The sequence below is a fragment of the Hemicordylus capensis genome, chromosome 3, assembly GCF_027244095.1.
Source record: "Hemicordylus capensis ecotype Gifberg chromosome 3, rHemCap1.1.pri, whole genome shotgun sequence".
NCBI classification, from domain to species: Eukaryota; Metazoa; Chordata; class Lepidosauria; order Squamata; family Cordylidae; genus Hemicordylus; species Hemicordylus capensis.
In genome coordinates, this window is record NC_069659.1 from 313,107,182 (window position 1) to 313,128,897 (window position 21,716).

Genomic DNA, 21,716 nt, shown 5'->3' on the forward strand with positions numbered 1-21,716 from the left:
GACATAAGAGTTCAGTTCCTGGAGATCCAGGATAGGGCGGAGGGAGCCGTCCGGCTTGGGTACGGTGAAGTATCGGGAATGAAACCCGGGGACTGCGGGTTATGAACCAGTTCTACTGCAGATTTCACGAGTAGAAAGTCAACTTCCAATAGGAGAGCCGGGGTGGCTGGCGTAGGGAGCGGGGGGTTGTACGGAGGGGTGGATGCAAATTCTATAGCATAGCCGACCCTCAAGATGGTAAGAGCTCAAGAGACAGTGGTGATATTTTCCCAAGTGGAGACGAAGGGGGAGAGTCTGGTGCCCCAACAGAGAGGGGGCTTCAAGTCATTGTCTCTTAGTTTGGGGCTGGGACCCCTTAGAGCATAGCTGCTGCTTGGAGCCGGAGAAGTTGGAGCGCTTTCTGTATGGTTGGTACCTGGCAGAACAAAAGGATCTGTCCTGCGGTTGGTAGTAATGGTGTTTGGAGGGGTATGGCTGTTGCTGCCATTTCTGCTGCTTGTAAGGCCTGGATGAGAATTGTTGAAATCCCATAGAGCGGGCCGTGTTACGAAGTTTCTGCACTTTCTGAAGCGTATCATCTGGGAAGGGAAGGGAATTAGAAGAGGCCTGCATAGTAGGCAGTTTGTCCGATCCCCAACACTTAAAGGCCTGTTCCCAGAGCCAAGAGCGAAGTTGAGACGCCTGATTCTTGAGTGCCTGTATGGTAAAGGCCATGCAGTGAGAGCAAGAGCCAAATTTATGGGCCTCACCCAAGCAGAAAAGGCAAAATTTGTGGCCGTCGGTCAAGGGGATTTTAGATCTGCAGCGACCACACTGCTTAAAGTTAGTAGTTTTGGCCACAGGCCGAAGAATGAGTGGAAAGGCCATAACATGTCGGGCCCGAAGGCCACAACAGAACGGCGAACTCAAAGAACTTTGAGGAGGGGAAAGGGGGGTACTGAGGATGAAATAAAGACGCTAACAAGGGGGAGTACTGAACAAAAGATAGAGTAAACACTGGCAAGGGTAAATACTCAACAGCCTAGTCTAGCAAGGAATGCTCAACAATGTGTCTTCTATCACGGACGAATAAAGACTGGAGAGGGAAGCCCGCGCAGCCTCCTATATACCGAGGGGGTGGGGTTACCCCCAAAAAGTTAGATCTCTAGCTTGGAAGCTCTGATGTGGTCTATGCGCAGGCACAGAGTCCATTCGTGTAAAGCACAGAGACCATGTCAAAGAACATCAAGTTCTCCATGATGTGTATCGATCAAGTGCTACCTCATCAAGCAGTAAAACATTTTGTAACCTGTTCTAGAATCACTGTGGAAGGATCACACATCATTTAAACAAATTTATTATTTTTTATTTTTTTTTAAATTAACATATTTGCATACAGCCCACCACTAACAAAGTCTCTAGGTGGTTTACAGCAATAAAACAAACCAAGAGGTTTAAAACAGTTAGCAAACATAAAAAGTTCAAATTCAAAAGTTTAAAAAGGTCTCTGGGGATAGGGGGCTGCAGCTTGGCCAATAGGCACCAGCAACGCTGCAGCCGCAACCAAGAGGGATGAGGGGGATGGAAGCAACAGGATGGAGGAAGAGAAATGTGGCTCAGGCGAGGGTGGAGAGATCTCTGAGATGGGGGGGCTCTGGAAGGGGATATGGGGAGCAATCAAATACTAGCACATAGATGCTCTGTGTGAGTTAAGCTAGTATGCTTTCTTGTGCTTACAAATCAAGATACCATTCTGGTCTGTCCCCAGGAATATTTCAGAGGCTGCATGCTTTCATGCATGTTCTCTTATACAGCAATTCTAATAGTCACAGTTCACTGAACTTGAATGAGTCAGATGTTATTGTACAAGTTACCACAAAGTTCAACTACACTGAATATTTTTTCAAGAAAACCTAACATTGACAAACAGATATGATATTCACCAAAGCATACAAACATCTTGTATATAGACTGTATTTACAACCAAGCATATATTTTTTGGTCAGAAGTTCACACTGATAAACAAAAGCTCAAGCAGATACCTCAGTTACAAGTTAATGGTCAGCAGCAGATTTTGAAAAATGGGTGGTTTTAAGGCCAATATGAAAACCTCATCATCTAGTGACTGTGTATGAATTATGACACATTTTTATTAATATACTTTAATATTTTTTTATTTACAATGGCTTTCAAGATGCTTACAATTTTCACTCATGCTCCAAGAAGTGTAAAAAATGCAAATTAAGGTGACTGTATTATCAGTATTATTTAAGCTAAGTCCTTTGTATAGTCTCATATTGTGCTGGCTTTACAAATTAAGTTTAACAGAACCATGCTTTTACTTGGTCTTTCAGCTAGACACTGGGTTAGAAAGATGTGTCCAGGCAGAAATTCAACAGATGTAGCTTCTCCACTATTAGACCTATCCAGCCACAGCACAACATCTTTCTAGTGGCCATTACCAGTTTCTATCTTATGTTTCTTTTTTAGACTGTGAACCCTTTGGGAACAGGGAGCAATTTTATTTATATATATATGTATGCTTTGGGGAAATGACTTGACTAGCAAGCCAGAGGTTGCTGATTCAAATACCCGGTGGTATGTTTCCCAGTCTATGGGGAAAATCTATATCAGGCAGCAGCAATATAAGAAGATGCTGAAAGGCATCATCTCATACTGTGCAGGAGATGGCAATGGTAACCCCACCCCCACCCCATATTCTACCAAAGACAACCACAGGGCTCTGTAGTCACCAGGAGACGACGGCACACTTTACTTTATGGTTTGGGAACTTTTGTTGAAAAGCAGTATATAAATATTTGTTGTAGCCGTACCCACTCACTTGTAATGATGAGTTTGGCAGAAATTCATAAGGTACATCTCTACAAGGCCTACTGTGATAAATTCCCAAGCAGAAATCCAACAAGTGCAGCACCTTCAGCTATCAATCCTCCAGAAAGCACCTCTCTTCCCTCCATTCAGGCTGATGGCAACAGCCCTCCTCCTACATCAGGCCTGCATAGCATCTGGCCCACGATGCCTTTTTTATTGGCCCTGTGCTGCTTGCCTCCCCCTGCCATGAAACACCAGGTTTCTGTTTTGTAAAAAATTTCAGCACTCCTTCTCTTCCCCTCCCCCACTCCCCACCAGTGGCGGTGGCTACCAGAGCCATGTGGGGCCTGCCATTTGGCCCGTCGTCTCTTCCCAACTGTGACGTGCACCCATGCAGTTGAGAGATCGTCGCAAGGCCAGGCTTGCCTACATGGAAGGAAGCAAGCCTGTCCTACAGGGGAGGAACATTTGTCAGGTTACCACTCTTCCTAGCTTTTCGACCCGTGCTTCATTGCATTTCCTTGTCTGACAATGGAGAACAAACTTAGCAACATCACAAAGTTGCCTTAACACATTCCCTCTGACAAAGCAGTAACCAAGTTCAGGGTGTTTGGGGGTGAACTTACATTCTGGCAAACCATGCTCTCCTCCTCCCCCATCCTCAATTTAATTAAATGGTGTAGCTGGCTGCTGCCTTTATTACACAGTGTTCCTTTTAGGAAGTGCACAAAACTGCTTTGCCTGGTTTGGTTTGAATCTGAACTGGACATGTTCAGTTTTGGTACCCCTTGAGCTGCGCTCCAGTTCGGTTCAGAATTGAACCAGTTTGGGCCCAGTTCAAGGATGGCAGTAAAATGGATTAGAAAAAGTAAATACTTAAATCACTGGGGGGTGGGGTTCGCGTGCGCAACAGGGGTCTCCCCCTCACCCCGCAGGCCTCTCCTCTCCCCCGGGGCCAATGTGGTCTGTTTTGGTCCTCTGCACATGTAGAGCCATTTTTAGGACCGCCGCACATTTGTACTGGTCATTTACATGACCCGCATCAATATCCTCTTGTTAAACACTTGTAACCCGTTTATTCCATGCCAAATTTCAAGCTGGTTTGAGAAATGGCCTTGATTTCATGACCAAAAGGATGTCCCGCTCAGGCTGCCCCCTCCATATTTGGCAGGGCAAACACTGTTCATTATTTTGACAAAAACATTACTTCAATAGATGTGGCTGATTACTACTAGTACTGCCGTATGGGAAAAGGACAGGTCTCCTCTAAGAGATGCACAGAAGAGGGAATTTTAGCAGCTGCAGCCTGTCATGCAGGGCAAAGAAAAGCAACACTAATTATAAGACACTATCCATATTTACACAACAGTCAAGGGGAAAATAAGGTGCATTAGATCTGCCATATGTACATGCATATCCACATCCAGTCTGCACTCTTGTTTCCAACCCAAGGAATCCATGTACACATTACCCTTGATGGATCCAACCATGCGTTTGCTTCCAATGGTCTTTATCCCTTAAGTCTAGGGTCAGAAGTATTCATTTTATGGTATTCTATGGAGAAAGTGAATACCAAAAACTAAAGTAATGGAATGAATTTTGGGGGGGGGGAGGTAGATTGCTTAGCAATTTAGTATACTGCTAGTTTCAATAGGCAGCGTGCATGCAACATACCCATGGAACCACCACTAGGGATGTGCACGAACTGGTTCATCAACTCCTTGGAGGCGGGCTTTAAGGGGCAGGAAGGGTACCCTTACCTGGCCCACCATTTCTCCCCTGCCGGTGCTCTCCCCAAGATTGGTGCCACGGGGCTGCAGTGTACCTCCCTGCATCCCTGGTCAGCGTCATACTGGAAGTAGCCAATACACGTGCATGCCATGAGCTGCATGGTACGCTGCAGCCCCGCAACACGGATTCTGGGGAGAGCACCAGCAGGGGGAAAGCAGTGGGGCAGGTAAGGACATCCTCCCTGACCTTTAAAGGAACCCAGCCGCCTCTGAACTGGCTCAAATGCCAGACTTCCAGAAAAGGAGCACCAAACTGGTTCATGCACATCCCTAACCACCACTACCTATATGTCTGCAAAGAAGACATAAAACAAGTGATTGATTGTTGGGCTCCCACTGCATTCATGTTTGTCGAGATCTGTCAGTATTTATTTGGAGTCATACCTATTTTCTGCACATGCTGTCTCATCAATAAGGCTCCCTCTTATTTCTACTAGTGAATTAGTTATTCAAGCCAAGCCATACTCTTTTGCTGGTGCCTTTCTTACACTTCTACAAAATACAGAATGGGGTCAGAGAAATCCAGCTTCCTTTCCTTTCTTCTATGGAGAATCTGTGGTGACCCAAACTTCAATCTTGCTGGACCAGCACCAAGACCCAAGTGACTGTCCTCCATGGAAAAATCATGAGGATAGGGTTTCAACTTCAATTTTGCTAGGGACTCATCCTCTCACCCTTTATCCTCTAGTATAGGGAGTGGAGAAAGGAATAATAGGACTAAGCTACAACTGTGCCCAAAGCTACCTACCACTGGAGTTCTATTTAAGATGGATAAAAGGTATTTTTATGTATATTTGAGCCCAACTACAATGGATGTTTAATACACCATTAGCCCCTGTGGACTTTGCTTTCAGTCAATAGAGGCCAAGGGCTGAATCATAAAGAGAGGGAAGCTTTAAACCTTTGCCCCATTGATGTTCCAGTTCAGGCAAACACTACTACCCCCTGCAATTTTACTTACTTAAAAGTTTTATATGTGCCATTCTTCATAAATGAATTCATGGCAGCTTACAACAAAATTCACTGAACAGTAACACGGGTCTCTAAAATCACAGAAGTGCAGAATAATACTATGAAAACAAGGCACAACAAGATAATGTTGGGGGGGGGGCCCTGCTGAAATTAATTAATTAATTACCACCCTTCCAAAATGGTGCGGGGCAGTTTACAATTAACAAACCACTACAACAATAAGAGCTAAAACAAATTTAAAACAATTTAACGATTAACAATTTAAAAACATTTTAAAACAACATTTAAACAATTACAGTGAAGCCCCAAAATCGGGTTAGAATATTAAAACAGATTTTAAAACCCTGGAAAACCAGGCCAAACAAATATGTTTTAAGAGCTTGACTGAAGGCTAATAGAGAATTCAAATTGTGGATTTCTGCATGGAGCGCATTCCACAGGCCCGGAGCAGCTATAGAGAAGGCCCGCCTCCGAGTCACCACCAGACAAGCTGGTGGTAACTGGAGACAAACCTCCTCAGATGACCTTAACGTGCAGTGGGGATCACGCAGAAGAAGGCGCTCTCTAAGGTAACTCGGGCCTAAGCCGTTCAGGGCTTTAAAGGTAATCACCAGCCCTTTGTATTTTGCCCGGAAACATATCGGCAGCCAGTGCAGTTATTTCAAAATAGGTGTAATATGGTCTCTCCAGGTTACCCTACAGACCAATCTAGCTGCAGCATTCTGAACTAATTGAAGTTTCTGAACTACGTACAAAGGCAGCCCCACATAGAGCGCATTGCAGTAGTCAAGCCGGGAGGTTACTAACTGGTGCACCACTGGTTTGAGGTCATCCTCCTCAAGGAATGGGCACAGCTGTCGAATCAGCCAAAGCTTATAGAAAGCACTCCTAGCCATGGCCTCCACCTGAGAAAACAGGGTGAGGCCTGGGTCCAGGAGTACTCCCAAGCTGCGCAACTGCTCCTTCTGGGGGAGTGTAACCCCATCCAGCACAGGGAGATCTAACTCACTCCCCAGATTCTGAGCCCCCACAATGAGCACCTCCGTCTTGCTTGGATTCAGCTTCAATTTGTTCTCCCTCATCCAGCCCATTACTGCCTGTAGGCAGGCATTTAAAGAATGAGTGCCATTTCCTGAAGATGAAAGGGAGAAGTAGATTTGGGTGTCATCAGCATACTGAAAATACCCAGCACCAAATCTCCTGATGACCTCACCCAGCGGTTTCATGTAGATATTGAAAAGCATTGGTGACAGAATGGAGCCCTGAGGGACTCCATATAACAGTTTTGAGGAGCAACTGTCGCCAAGCTCCACCACCTGGGATCTATCCGAGAGATAGGAATGGAACCACTGCAAAGCAGTGCCCCCTATTCCCAACTCCCCCAGGCGACCCAGTAGGATACCATGGTCGATAGTATCGAATGCCGCCGAGAGATCCAAGAGGACCAACAGAGTCACACTTCCTCTTTCAATTCCCCGGTAAAGGTCATCCATCAGGCCGACCAAGGCTGTCTCAACCCCATAGCCTGTTCTAAAGCCAGTTTGAAATGGGTCTAGATAATCAGTTTCTTCCCAAACCACCTGGAGCTGGTTAGCCACCACCCTCTCGATTACCTTGCCCAGCCAAGGGAGATTGGAGATTGGCCTATAACTATCCATCGCCGAGGGATCCAGGGAAGGCTTCTTAAGAAGCGGTGTAACTATTGCCTCCTTCAAACAGGGAGGCACCCTACGCTCCCACAGTGATGCATTTATGATATTAACTAGGCCATCTCCGACAACCTCTCTGCTAGATCGAAGCAGCCAGATTGGGCAAGGATCCAGAGAACAAGTGGTAGGCAATACCGCTCCAAGCAGCTTGTCCACGTCATCAGGAGTCACAGATTGAAACTGATCCAACCTAACACTGCAAGAGGGATTGCGGGATACCTCCCTCACAGACCCTGCAGAAATAGTGGAGTCCAAGTGAAAAGACCAAGACCAAGTGGCAGGGAGTTCCTGAGAGGCAAGGCCACCACTGAAAAGGCTCACCCACATGCCACCAACAATCTTGCTTCAGAAGGTGAAGGGATGTGCAGGAGAGCCTCCTTGCATAGTCTCATGGGCCAGGCAGAGCTATGAGAGAGTAGGCAGACCTTCAGATATCGTGGCTCTAAGCCTTTGGGTTTTAAATGTCAAAAACAGCACTTTGAATTGCACCCAGAAAACACTGGCAACCAGCACAGCTGGTTCAGCAGTGGAGTGAATGGCCCTTACCAGAACTCTTGCTGCTGCATTCTGCACATATTCAAGGGCAGACCCACATAGAGCACATTACAGTAGTTTAACTGTGAAGTGACAAGGGCACAAGCCAAAGCTGAGCAAAAGTACCCCTGGCCACCATTGCTACGTGGGTATCTCAAGAACACAGCTGGATCCAGCAGCACTCCCAAGCAGTGTCCCCTTGCACACAAGTTTTTTTATGTCCACTCAGTTAATTTTAGATCCGTCTCTGGTTGAATCAGGAAGACCCCACTCTGAATACACATGAGCACACACTGTCTTGATACTGACACCAAGAATGAAACTCATTCCATGCGCAGATTAAAGCTAGGTATCATCTGCATACTGGTAACATCCCATCTCAAACCCCTGGACAATTTCTGCAAGTGGTTTCATGCAGTTAAGAAGTGTTGGGGCCAAGATAGAACCCTGTGGGACACCATAAGCAAAAAGGTCAAGATCTCAAGCAATTATTCCCTAGCACCACCTTCTGGAACCTCCCGGAATGGAACACAGGAAGCTGCCATACACAGAGTTGGACCATTGGTCCATCTAGCTCAGGATTGTTTACAGACTGGCAGCGGCTTCTCCGAGTTGCAGGCAGGAATCTCTCTCAGCCCTATCTTGGAGATGCCAGGGAAGGAACTTGGAGCCTAGATGCTCTTCCCAGAGTGGCTCCATCCCCTAAGGGGAATATCTTAGTGTTCACACTTCCAGTCTCCCTTTCGTATGCAACCAGGGGACAAGCCTGCTTAACTTAAGCCTGCTTAGCTTAAGGGGACAAGTCATGTTTGCTACCACAAGACCAACCACTGCAGAATAGTGCCCCCTAGTCCCAACTGTGCCACACAGTCCAGAAGGATTGCATGGTCAATGGTATCAAAAGCCACCGACGGGTCTAGGAGAATCAATAGAGACGCACTCCCCCTGTCAAGTTCCCAGCGTATGTCATCTCCTACAGCAACCAAGGTTGTTTCTCTATCAAAACCAGATTGAAAAGGATCCAAATAATCAGTATCCTCCAGGAATCCCTGAGCTGGATTGCCATCACACACTGAAACACCTTGCTCAAAAAAAGGAAGATTTGAGACTGGCCAATAATTATTCAATACCATGAGATTTAGGGAGGGCTTCTTTAGGGCAATACCAAATGCCCACTATGTGCAGGGCTAGATATTATCTGGAATAGATTAGTGTTTGTTATAGAAGGCCAGAAGTCCCAAGCTATTCCTGAAATCCAGCCTTGTTACACATGTATGAACAGCCTAGAATAAGAGGCCTGGGTGATCTCAACATATAAGCAAGATCAGATTGCAGCAGATTGTCTGCACAGACTGGGCAATACATTCAACCAGCTCTGGAGGAGGTTGTACTCCCCATGAAAGAGGGTGTGCACAGCTTGGGGGTGTTGCTAGACTCGCCTCTGCTTTTAGATGCTCAGGTGGAGGTGGTAGCCTGGGGTGCCTTTGCACAGCTTCAGCTAGTGCACCAGCTGCAGTCCTTTCTCGAGAAGGCAGATCTGGCCATGGTTACCCATGCCTTAAGTCACATCATGGTGGGATTACTGCAATGTGCTCTATGTGGAGCTGGCCTTGAAGAATATTCAGCAACTTCAGTTGGTGCAGAATGCAGCTGCCAGGGTTCTCTCTGGAACTGCTCACTCAGAGCATATTACACCTATTCTGAAAGAGCTGTACTAGTTGCCAATTTGTTACCGGATCCAATTCAAGGTGTTGGTTAGCATCTTGAATTCAATTCAATTCAATCCCTTAATGGCTTGGGCCCTGGATACTTGAAGGACCGCCTGCTTCCAAGGGTTTCTGCATGCCCAACAAGATCACCGGGGGGAGGGGGGCGCTACACTCCATGTGCTGGCATTGGGAGAGGCTAGGTTGTCATGCATACAGGACAGGGCCTTCTCTGTTGTTGCCCCCAGACTCTGGAATGCTCTCCCAATGAATGTTCGCTCTGTGATAGCTGTGGCTTTAAAAAAAAAACTCAAGACCCTTTAATTACTCAGGCTTTTACCTCCTAGAGGCTGCCACGTTTCTCAGCTTTCTTGCATTGGTTTCTTAATTGTTTCTTGGTGTTTTGCGGCTTCAGTGTTTAATTGATTCTAAGGTTTTAAATGTAACTTTTATGGAATTTTATTGTCTTTTAACGTTTGAACCAACTTGGGATGCTTAATGAAAGGCGGTATAAAAATTGAATAAATAAATCCACAAAAACCCTAGTTTATCCCAGGTCTCAATCCAACACTAAAACATATTTTAAACAAAGTCTTTCAAAAATCAAGGAATCTTTATATCTCCATCCAATGTTCCCTCTAAGGCATCAGCACTGCATGCACTCACATGTTTAATGTCCACTCAGTTAATTTTAGATTCCGCTCAGATTGAATCAGGAAGGTCCTACACTGAATCCATTTGCACACACTGCCTTGATACTGCCACCAAAACAAAACTCAGTCCACACACAGATGAAAAAAATTACAGAGAACACTGTCACTCTGTCTTCTCTAGTCCTAAACTGGTATCATACCAATAAATCAATCAGAACCAGTTAAGCTAACTGGTCCAGATGCAGTCATGGTCTCAGATCTCATCCAAGATTATACCACAGTACTGAAGTTTGTGTTACCACCAACAATGCACTGATTAGTGACACATCAGGGGCATGACTACCCTGCATCCCAAGAGAGAACAGAAGCAGGTCACAGGTCAGTGGCACTAGTATCTTCCTCAGCTATATTTCTTCTGCCCACTACAACCCCAGGTTCTTCACTTTTCATTTCCTAAGTCCCATTTGAACTTATTCCTTGGGGTCAACCACCACCGATAAGCTACAGCTGATGAAACATTTACATCTAGTGTAAAGTACCCTGTGTGTCAACAGCCATTTGGATATAAGTATGACCAGCGGCTTCTCATCCTACTCATTCTTATTCTTTTAACGTAAGGGTGCAATTTCTTATCTCAAGAAGATTGCTTTTTTGTGTCTATAGATGTTTAGAGGTCAGGTAACGTCATACAAGACAAGCTGAAGATGAAATACTAGTCACACCTGATGTACTTATCAGATCTTGTTCACTGAAATACTGATACACACCGAGTTCAGAACAATATGGTCCAACTTCTGTACTTTCAGGAGCTATTTTGTTTTTCAGGTCCTTCCACAGGAGTCAAAACAATACAACCAGCCAACCCAAAACAAAATACAACCAACAATGACATGGTCCAAATCTAAAGTTGACATCCTCTAGTATTAACAGCTTCACAGGAATGGAGCCAGTATACTTCTGGAGCAGTTTTCCTTCTAAGGTGTGCGTACACACACACTTTTTTGATGTTAGCTTAGTTAATTTTAGATCCCACTCAGGAAATCCCCATTCTGAATGCACATGCGCACACACTGCCTTGCAGGGAGAGGGTGACAGACCACGGTATCTGAAGCTACCTGAAAAATATCCTGTCTACTACTACCACTTCTACTACTACTATTTATTACATTTTTATACCACCCCTCCCAATTTGGCTCAGGGTGGTTTACAAACAAGACAAACACAGTCAAAATCAATCAACAACAAAAACAAAAATCTAAAATACCATAAAACAATCAGTTAAAAACAATTTTAAAACCCTAAAAAACCCAGTACATTAAAAACCCCTTACAACAATTTAGAAATCCTGGAAGACCAGGCCAAACAGATAAGTCTTAAGGGCTCTCCTGAAAGTCAATAAAGAGTTCAAATTACGGATTTCTGCAGGGAGCGCATTCCCCAGCCCAGGAGCAGCTACAGAGAAGGCCTGCCCCTGAGTCACCACCAGACATACCGGCGGTAACTGGAGACGGACCTATTGGAAGCGAAGTGGAAGGTTAACCCTATGTGAACCGTGACCTACTTCGAGGGACAAACATAGAAAGAACACTGTTCTGGAGATTTAATATTTAATTCATATACATATTATTAATTTGCATTTTGGTAGCATTCCTTGCATTCAGTTTAGCATATCTATTTGTATTGTGGTCAAAATTCCTACTAGTACTACTTATATACTGTTTTTCAACAGAAAAAATCATCAATGTGGTTTACATAGAAAACAAAAAGAAGTTGGTTCCCTGTTCCCAAAGAGCTGACAATCTACAATGAAACACAAGGTTGCAGTATTCCCTCTAAGACGTGCACACACTCACACTTTTTTGATATCCGCTCAGTTAATTTTAGATCCCACTCAGGTTGAATCAGGAAGGCACCATTCTTAATGAACATGTGCACACACAGCCTTGATACTGCCACCCAGAAGAAAACTCATTCCGCACACATAGTTGCTCTCCCCCTGCATCACAACTTTGAAAGGTGTCTCTTTGCTCCATTAGCAGGAATATAGGTAACATAGCTTGTAGTTCCTTGATTGCAACAATAGGCAACAAGCGGAACAAGTTCAACTTAACTGTTGGCTTGGGGCAGGGGCCCCAACAAGGGGTACTAGTACCCACAGAAGTACCTGAAGGGTTACCAAGCGGTATTCAGAGCCCTCTTACCTCCCCATCAGTGTTCCCTCTAACAGGGATTCCCAAATGTTGCCGACTACAACTCCCATAATCGCCAGCTAAAGGCCATTGCAGCTGAAGGTGCCAAAAGTTGTAGTGAACATCTGGGAATCCCTGTTAGAGGGAACACTGCTCCCCATACTTCAGTTGTGCTATTTGTTCCCCATCTGAGGATTGCAGGCTTGAAGATGATGTATCTTCACTGATATATGCACTGTAGAAGAAGAGAAGACCCTCCTCCTCTACTCCCAGTTGGCTGGCTACTCATGGTACCTCTCCCCTCAGCCTGGATGACAAGTGCCAGAAAATTAGTACTGAGAACACCCACTGAAATTAATGCAACAAGTAAACTTGTCCCATTAATTTCAATAAGACTGCTTATATGTAACTGAGTGTGGATGTTATCCAGTGACTGGAGCAGCCTGTCATCCTAACTGTAACACTTGAATTTATGTGTGCATATGTATGTACACACGTATGCACACTTAAATGTTACAGTTATGAGACAGGTTACTTCAGTCACTGGCATACATCCACACCAAGTTACTCGTAAGCAGTCTTAATGAACTTAATGGGAAAAGTAGATTTGTCCCATTAATTTCAAGCTGAGTACTCATGACTAACTAATGTAGTACTCATGACTAATATGAGAGAGAAAGAGAGAGAGAGAGAGAGAGAGAGAGAGAGAGAGCGCACACACAATCTCTGTGAGGTACCTGAACTGAACGTTTTCAACATAAGGGCCAAACTTGTTTTAAAAAATTGGGAGCCTCTGCCTTAGGCTATACATACACACAACGAGAATATGGTTTTATAGCAGTTTAATTGTCATGGCTTTCATCAAAGAAGCCTGGGTATTATAGTTTGGCAAGGGTGTCAAGAATTATTTTAGAGATTCCCAGCACCCAGCCAACTTACTGCGCCAGGATGCGTTTGGGAGAGTGGATGACTACAAAACGAGTTAGTCTATAATGCAGAGATGCTTTTACTGACAATTTTTGAGGACTGCCTGACCTACAATATCTTAAATAGTTTTGGAGTCCCAGTTTTAACTATACTGGAACAGTTCCTTAAGGTTAGCTATCTTGGAAATTTGCCAGGTGCTCTTTACTTAAAGTAGATTCCTCTAGTTGAAGAAACAGCACATATATTTATGAGATTGGCCTTTTCCTTCATGTTTGATCTCTAAGAGCCTTGGTGGAAGATATCCATTTCAGAGTGTCCTTTTATTTCAAGGAGAAAAAGAGAGAGAGATTACAGGAGTATGCAAGTCATTTAAGCCTTTTTATAACCTCTACCCTAACAGTGTTCCCTGTAACAAGGATTTCCAAATGTTGACTACAACTCCCAGCATCCTCAAGTACAATGGTCTATGGCTGGGGATTATGAGAGTTACAGTCAACAACATCTGAAAATCCCTGTTACAGGGAACACAGCTCCCTAAATTATGTCACAATCTCTCCCCACTACCCCAAAGCATATGACAAACAATATTTTCAATTTGGGGGTGCCAAATCACCTTTGCACAAGCTAACAAGAATTATCTGCAGCCCTGCAACACTGCAGAATGTAACACTAGCCTCATTTATTTATTTTATTCATTTAATTCATGTCACAAGTATATTTTAAAAAATCATTCTATACATTTAATATCACTTCATTACACTTTATTTTTCAAACTACCCCATAACTACTGATCCTTCTCTTATTTGGCACTCACTCTCTTCACCCCACCATAATACCATGTGTAAAGGCAACTCAAAGTCTTCTCTGTCTCTTTTGGCTAGATGTAGCCCCTACAACTGGGAGAACCAATCGAGCAAGCTAGTGACAACCTACATAACCTTCTAGTTGGCTGCAGTTGTATTTTGTGCATGCAACATATGGTAACTGACGTGTGTAGGCACATGTCTACAGTACACAAAAGGCAGAGCGGAGACTCTAGTAACCTGGAAAAAAGGACACCAAACAGAAGCACACCTGTTGCCATGCAGTAGCCTTGTACTAAGTGACCATGCTAGAGACCAAGTATTTCCTGTTATTTCTCTGTTACATACATACACCTCATTTTATCTTATGGGAAGCTTCTAAGCATCAGGTTGTTTAAATTTTAGAAAGACAAGTGCAATTACAAATATGACATGAGATAACATGGTCCTATGAATGTTTACTCATGAGTCACTCCCTCTCTGTATAGTGGGGTTTATATAAAGCAGCCTCAGTAATCTAGAGTTTGGGGGTTTTTTGAGCACAACTACAATTCTGGAATTTGACAATAGCCCATTTTTAGGTGCAAACATAGAACTTCATCCTAACCATGTTTCCTTAGACTTCATTAAGCCCCACACTAGTTTCAATAGAGCCTGCTCCCCAATGCATATGATTGCAGCCTTTAAAAGGTATTGTTAGCACAGATAGAAGCCTTTAACTTCATACCATTTGTTTAAGTTACAGTTAAGCTAATTTAAGGTTCTTAAGTAAACCGATACACATAATTATGGACCGAGTGTAAGTTACTTTTAAAGATTCTGATCTAAAGCACTCAAACTTTTTAAAATTCAAATATTCAAAGTTATTGAATTTATTGGTTGGTTTTCTTCAGATTACATCTTTACAAAAGGCATATATTACAAAAGGCAGTACTTCTAGTGACTGTTGCTGGTATCTGTCTTATGTTTCTTTTAGATTGTGAGCCCTTTGGGGACAGGGATCCATCTTATTTATTTATTATTTCTCTGTGTAAACCACCCTGAGCCATTTTTGGAAGGGTGGTATAGAAATTGAATTAATAATAATAATAATAATAATAATAATATATTTAATATCTATTCACAATATTGAAACACAATGCAATAAAATCAAGATCTGAGATCCAATTTTGGTGGATCACCAAACAAAAGCTCCTCCTATTACCACATTTCTAAAGTCAACACATCTGCATATATACACCTATATGCCAGTACCGGTAGGAAAAGTAAGCCTTGTCAAGTCGTTTTTGAAGAAAACCCTTCATTATGGATTACTATGCAAGGTCCCTGGCAAAGAAACCATCTCTATGTCTCTCTTTAACCCCCTTTGTATTTTCTTTCTTTTTCTCTTTTTTAATTTTGACAGGCCCAATACTGTCATACAAGCCAATACGTACATGAAGTCATGGTTAAGGGAAATCACTTTGTCAGAAGAGAATGGGATCTGGCCTTAAATCTATATTGGATCAATACTTCTGCTGACGAACAGGGTTAAGAACATGATCACGACTGCTTGCATTAAGAAAATCCAAAGTAGAATTATTAGAACATGGCTGCAGTATTAAAACAATCCTGAAATCCAACTCAACCAAGTCTAGAAACGTTTCTGAAATGCATGCCAGACATTGCAAGCGTTTAGACCAAATGCCAAGCTTTCATTTTTTCCTCTGTGTAAATGCGACATAGTCAGGCCTAGTATGTAGGCCTCTGTAATACAGGCAAGACCTTTGTTCCATACATCGATGTTTTTCCCTAAAGCCCTTGACAAAACTTTCCACTCTCCCCACCCAAATGTTTCCGTGTTCCTAATCTAAACTTTTTCAGATTCCTGATGCCTTTAAAACTCCACCGTAAAAAACACCTCCACCCCGACAGGACTAGCCATAAGAGGAAGGAACAATAAAAGTTGTACAGCAGGAAGATCGGCCTGCAAAGCTGGCGAAAGCCCCGAGTTCAGTTTGAATGCTACTCCCGGAATAGTCGGCAGAAACTCAAAAGCTGTCTACTAGGAAGGACGCGGATGGGTCGAACAGAAGAATGCGAATATCAATATACGACGCGTTATGCAAACAAGCCACAAGCTAGTTTCTTCTCGAAGGCACCAGCAACAAAAACCAGCTCTAAAGTTACAGGGGTGAAAACAATCTGCTCCGGTATGGGGATTCAGTAACGGGAGGGTCTCGATTGAACAGGCACCTTTTTTTTCCGCGCAGCAAAGTACATTTCCCCGCTGGCACTAAAAGACAGGCCAATATGGACGCAACTGATCATAGCATTTCTGTTTTTATTGTTGTTGGGGATAAGAGGGACTTTTTGCTGCCCTCCCCCTTCAAGTACATTCACAGGGACTCAGCAATTCTTTTCAAGGAAAAGATGGAATAGGCATTCTAGGACTAGCAGGGGGAGTAGGGAGAAACGGAGCAGGGGCGAATATAAATCGGGTGCAGTGTCAACACTGACACTGTCCTTTTGTATTTAGCAGCCATACAAGTCAGAAAGCCAGTCTTAACCAATGGGGTGGGGGGGAGGAGAGGTCTTTAGGCCCAACTGCAGGAGGGGGGGCGACGATAATATGAACATACTGCACTCCTATGGACCCCGGCATACAGTTGGAGGGTGGGGACAAATTCACCCCATTAACACGCCGAGGTTTGAAGAAAAGGGAGGAGAAAGGGGGGGGAAAGGGAAGGGCTGAATCACGATAAGCTTCAAACAGCCGTCTGGCCATTTTGTCAGCTCCACTCCTGCCACCCTGGCTGCTTTTCCACCACTCTTTCCCTTATGGGGAAAATCCTCGTCTCTGAACACGCCCCCCACCAACCAACATAGCCTCTCTCCCCCTCGTTCACAACGAGGACTTCCTCAAGCCCATTAAGAGACCTCAGGCCACCAGAGTCGTAGCACACAGCAACCTGCCCTCCATCTTCTCGCGCGCCCCCCCAACCTCGGCCTACACCACTACAGATCTCTTATGTCATATTCTACCCCACACACACACCAAAAAAAGAACCTCTCTCTTTCACCCCACCCCTCCTTTTTACCCCCAGTGAGGGAGAAAGAGACAGGCAGGAGAAGGCCAAGAAGAGACTGCTTCTACTCAAACAGAAACCTTCCTGGAGAAAAACAGGCCGCTCCCTCCACGCAGACTCTCACAGTACCTAGTTTGTCCCGACGCGGCCTCCGCAAAAGCGCTCCGTGCCTCCCTGGCGGCTTCGGCTCCTTTTCTGTCCGGCCCGGCGCCTCTTCCCTTCAATTATCAGCTGAAGCCGCAGCACCGATCAGTGCGCCGTCTGCCTCCGCTCCCGTACCCCCTCCAGCGGCGTAGGGGGAGGCCGGGGACTACTTTACCCCAAAGGGGCCCGGGGCCCCCGCTCTCCCCCCCTCGCCAGCAATGGGTGTTCTGTTCCTTCCCGCCTCAGCGCTTCCTGCCGTGGAGCCGGCAGCCCCCCTCCCCCAGGAGCGGCGGCGGCGGCAGCAGCAGCTCTAGTCTTCCCGTCCCCCTCCGCCTGTCTCAGACGTTCCTTGGCTGAAAAAGAGGTATCCCTCCGCTGGGGTCGTCACCCCCGGGGTGCGCGCAAGCGTTACCCCCTCAGGGTCAACGAGTGACCCAGGTGACGGTTTCGCTCCCTCAACCCGTGCCGATTCAGAGGCCTTTTCCCGGGGTGGCTACGAAGGTTGAAGGCCCGACTACTACTCGAAGCGTTAAGAACTGGCCGTCTCCTTTAAGAGGGGGGGCTGGGCTTGCTGTGACCTCTCCGTATGCCCGCCCCTTCCTGGTTGCTATAGCGACTGGCCGCTGGCGTCCTAAAATGGCGTCCCTCCTGACAGACACTTTGTTTGAAGCGCGAGGACAGGCTCCGGCGCCCAGCAAGGATTTCTACCAGATTATCGTCTCCCGGAAGGATGTAAGTAAAAACTCCCCTCGTAGACCTCGGGTAGATTTTTCTCTTTTGTCGCATGTGGAGGTCTGAGTAAGGAGTCAAAGGGAAAGGAACAATGTGGGATGTCCTAAGCAGCAGAAACGAGGAGTACAGATCATTTTCCCCGAGGATACGCTAGGGGGCCGTGAACAGGGAGGAAAAAAGGGCTTACAGCAGGAATAACTCTGCTGCATACTGAACTGACCACCTCTGAAGGGCGCTTCCAACTCAGGCAGTGTAATTCTCTGCCCTCTTATTTATTGCCCGTGGAATTCAGGGCAACTTCCTTCTGAGTAAACCTATATATAGGATTGAGCTGTCGTCGAAGAAGGAATGGATAATCGCGCTTGAACCCAAGTAAATCCTACCTTCAGTAAAAGCAAACAGTAGTTCTGAATTTCCCTCATGAAAAGTATTGGGGCTCTGACAATTTTTTAAAAGCACTTGAAAACCCACCTCTTCACCCGAGCTTTTTCAGCTTTTTAAATTTTTAAGTTTTAATCTGTTTTGACTTTTAGATTGTCTAAATTGTTTTAAGATTTCTGTGTACGTTTTAACTTGTTTTATGTTATTGTTAACTGCCCAGAGATGCAAGTTTGGGGCGGTGTACAAATTTGACAAATAAATATGTGTGGAATTTATTGATTTGATTTGAATTGATTTGATTTGATTTGTATCCCACTGGCTCAGAGCAGCTAATAGCTTTTAAAAAAAAACTGTTAGTGCTCTTGCCCTGAAGGGACTCACAATCTAAAAAATAAAATAAAAATGAAGTATTGTATCAGGAAATCGTGGTATGCCCAAAAGATTCTGTTGCTGGTGCTTGACTAGTCTGAGAAGGGAGAAATGTAGGTAAAGACCTTTTTATGCAGGTAGATGTAGGCAAATACCCAGGTAAAGACCTTTTTGTTCACTCAGGCCTTTTAAATATGATTTTTTTAAAAATGGATGTGATTGTAACTGATTCATAAAACATGTTTTAAAAATTGTTTTTGTATTTATTTTCTCCTCCCCTTTTTTCTCTCTTATGATTTACTGTGTGTTTTTATCTCATGTTTTAATGTGTTGTAAGCTGCCCATAAGACAATTTGTTATGGCACAGCTAACAAATAAAAGTTTGTTTGTTTGTTAATAAATTCCCTTCACTCTGGAATTCTTCCCCCCTCCCCAATTCAATCTGCCTCCTTCCTTTCAGCCTTTAAAACCTCATTGAAGACATTTCTTTTTTGCCAGGCGTTTGCCCTTTATTTTTATTTTTTAATCTCAGATGCTATTCTTGTTTTGTACACCACTCTGAGTCTGTGGATTGGGCAGTATATTAAACTTTTAGATAGATAGATAGGACTAGAAGAGGAGCTAGGAATTACCTGAATTTTAGGTCCTAATGTATGTACCCTGTCTTTAAAGAAGAATAAAAACCTGTTTTGTTACTCTTTATCATCTGCTTGCTATTGATTTGGAGCAGAGGTATTGGGATCAAAGGTTTGAGCCCACAGAGCAGGTTTCTGTGAAGAGATCTACCTTGGTTCTCCTAGTGAAAGGTATATTAGAAACTAATCCAAAAGCCACAATTCTGGCATTACTTTTATTCAGACCAACTAACAAGGAGAAGGAAGGGGTTAACTGGGCATGGTGTAATAGTCCTAAAAGTCTGCCATTTTCAACAGTCTTAACATGTAATATAGGAAGAATTAGGCAGACTCATGTTCAGAGAAGTGGGGTGGAAAATTTCCCCTTTTTTTCCCTGTAGAAAAATTCTCCATTTCTAAAAATGAATTCACATCCAGACTAGCACTGCATACATGCTGTAGTGCAAGTTCTAGGTTACTGCTGCACTATTGCTTGCCCCTCCCCTCGATCTTTCTTCCCTTTGAAGCTCACCATACACCACCAAAATATGTTCCTGAGGGTCATGCAACCCTCAAAGACAAATTTTGGTGTTGCACAATGGGCTTCAGAGGAAAGGGGAGATCTGGTACAAAAATTCTGTATTAGTTCACAACCACATTTTGCACTAGTTACAACTTCCAAAGGGTCTTCAAGGGCAGTCCCCACATAGTGTGTTGCAGTAACCCAAATGAGATAAAGTGACATGGATAACTGTGTCCTGGTGTGAATAAAACAGAAACTGATGCAGCTGATGCATCAGACGAAACTGGATAAAAGCCCCCGAGCCACAGCCATCACTTGACAATCTAGGTCAAGCCTGGGTCCAGGAGGATTTCCAAACTGCAAACATGCTCTATCAAAGGAAGTACAATTCCATCCAGAACATGTTGACATGCCATTGCTGAATTAGCAGTTTTGACCAAAAGAGCCTCAATCTTTCCAGATTTAATTTCAGCTTGTTAGCCCACAACCAGCCCTTCTCCACACACCCCTGCCAGCAGCTCTCATCAGCTAAGCTGGCAAAGTTTACACATGCTCAGAGACAAGCTTACACTGACAAGGCTCCTGTCCATGACTTTATTCAAAACAGACTGAAAGAATCCATAACTACTGAACAAGCGGATACCAGAAGCGTATAGTTCCATACTGATAATGCGATGTCCAAGTCATTTCAGATGCAAGCTATTTTATCTGTAAAATGCCTTGCAAACTGGACACAGCGGGCTACAGAAGTGTCCTCTGAATCATCTGAGATGTAGGAGGTCATGTTCCACCTAAAGAAGCTTTGCTGGACAGCTCTCTTCAAACGTAATGGTGGTGGAACAATAAATGCTGCTGTTATTGCCAGGTAGTAGGCTTAAAAATGGGCTGTAGCCAGAAAGGCTCTTACCCCTGGATTTTGGGGCCAAAGTCCAGGGCTTCCACAGTCCCTGGGGGCCCCAAAATCTCTTTAGTCTGGCCCAGGTGGTGTGGTTGCCCGGCCAAGCATGATGATGCTTAATTTGCAGGGGAGGGGGGCCTCCAAAGGCCTTTAGGTCTAGATGCCAAAATTATCTAGGTGCACCTCTGGCTGTAGCCCATGTTTGATTGGACTTTGAGAGTTTTCCTGCAGTATCTCTCTGCATGTTTTCCCAACCACTTCATCTCCAACAGCATGGAAAATCAAGGAGCCATTTTAGCTTTGCAGTTGGGGAGAGGAGTCTAGGAACTATTATGTCAAATCCATCAGGATCCATAAACCTCTGTGGGTGGACCATATAAACTGGTGTGTGTCCCTCCCCACCACACACACACTGTTGTGGAGATTAGAAATCCAATAAATATAAACTCTACCAGGAAGTGACTTGATCATCACGAAGGACAGATGTTAATCTACTCCAGCATCCATCATACCAGATCACCATCACCCTGCCCAGCAGTAAACACAAGATCTAATACATGTGCATGGGTGCCAGCATTAATTGAGACAATCCCATGGTTGCCTTGGTAGCCATGAAATCGTGAGCTACTGGGGATCAGTGATGTATTTCCAACTCTGCACAGTGCTTTCAAAGCACAAGCAGTGCTCAGAAATTCTGAGGTGCAAAAGCGCATATGCAAGATGACTAGGGGTATTGTTTGTGGGCTCCTGGTGTGTCCCCACAGAGCCTCCTTACATGAATGCTTTGTTAGTCAGGATGTCAGCTACTACCTGTATGAATCTCTTAAGAATATCAAACTGACAGTTGCTGACTATTAACTAGTAGATGATTGCATAAAACTTAGTCTAGTTTT

General features: G+C 44.4%; 2 protein-coding genes across 8 annotated transcripts in view; one reads left to right on the top strand and one right to left on the bottom strand.

The window, feature by feature from the left end:
* The window catches only part of TRIP12 (thyroid hormone receptor interactor 12), a 167,775-nt gene extending 150,255 nt beyond the window's left edge, over positions 1-17,520 (bottom strand). For all 7 annotated transcript variants that reach the window (XM_053304639.1, XM_053304643.1, XM_053304642.1 and 4 more), the window contains exon 1: positions 17,292-17,520. The gene's annotated coding sequence lies outside the window, so the exon portion shown is untranslated. The remainder of the gene's footprint in view (positions 1-17,291) is intronic.
* A 198-nt stretch (positions 17,521-17,718) lies between these two features.
* Positions 17,719-21,716, top strand: part of FBXO36 (F-box protein 36) — a 104,533-nt gene continuing 100,535 nt past the window's right edge. The window contains exon 1 of the mRNA XM_053304655.1: positions 17,719-18,038. Within this exon, the coding sequence (XP_053160630.1) occupies positions 17,943-18,038 (96 nt within the window). The 5' untranslated portion in view covers positions 17,719-17,942. The remainder of the gene's footprint in view (positions 18,039-21,716) is intronic.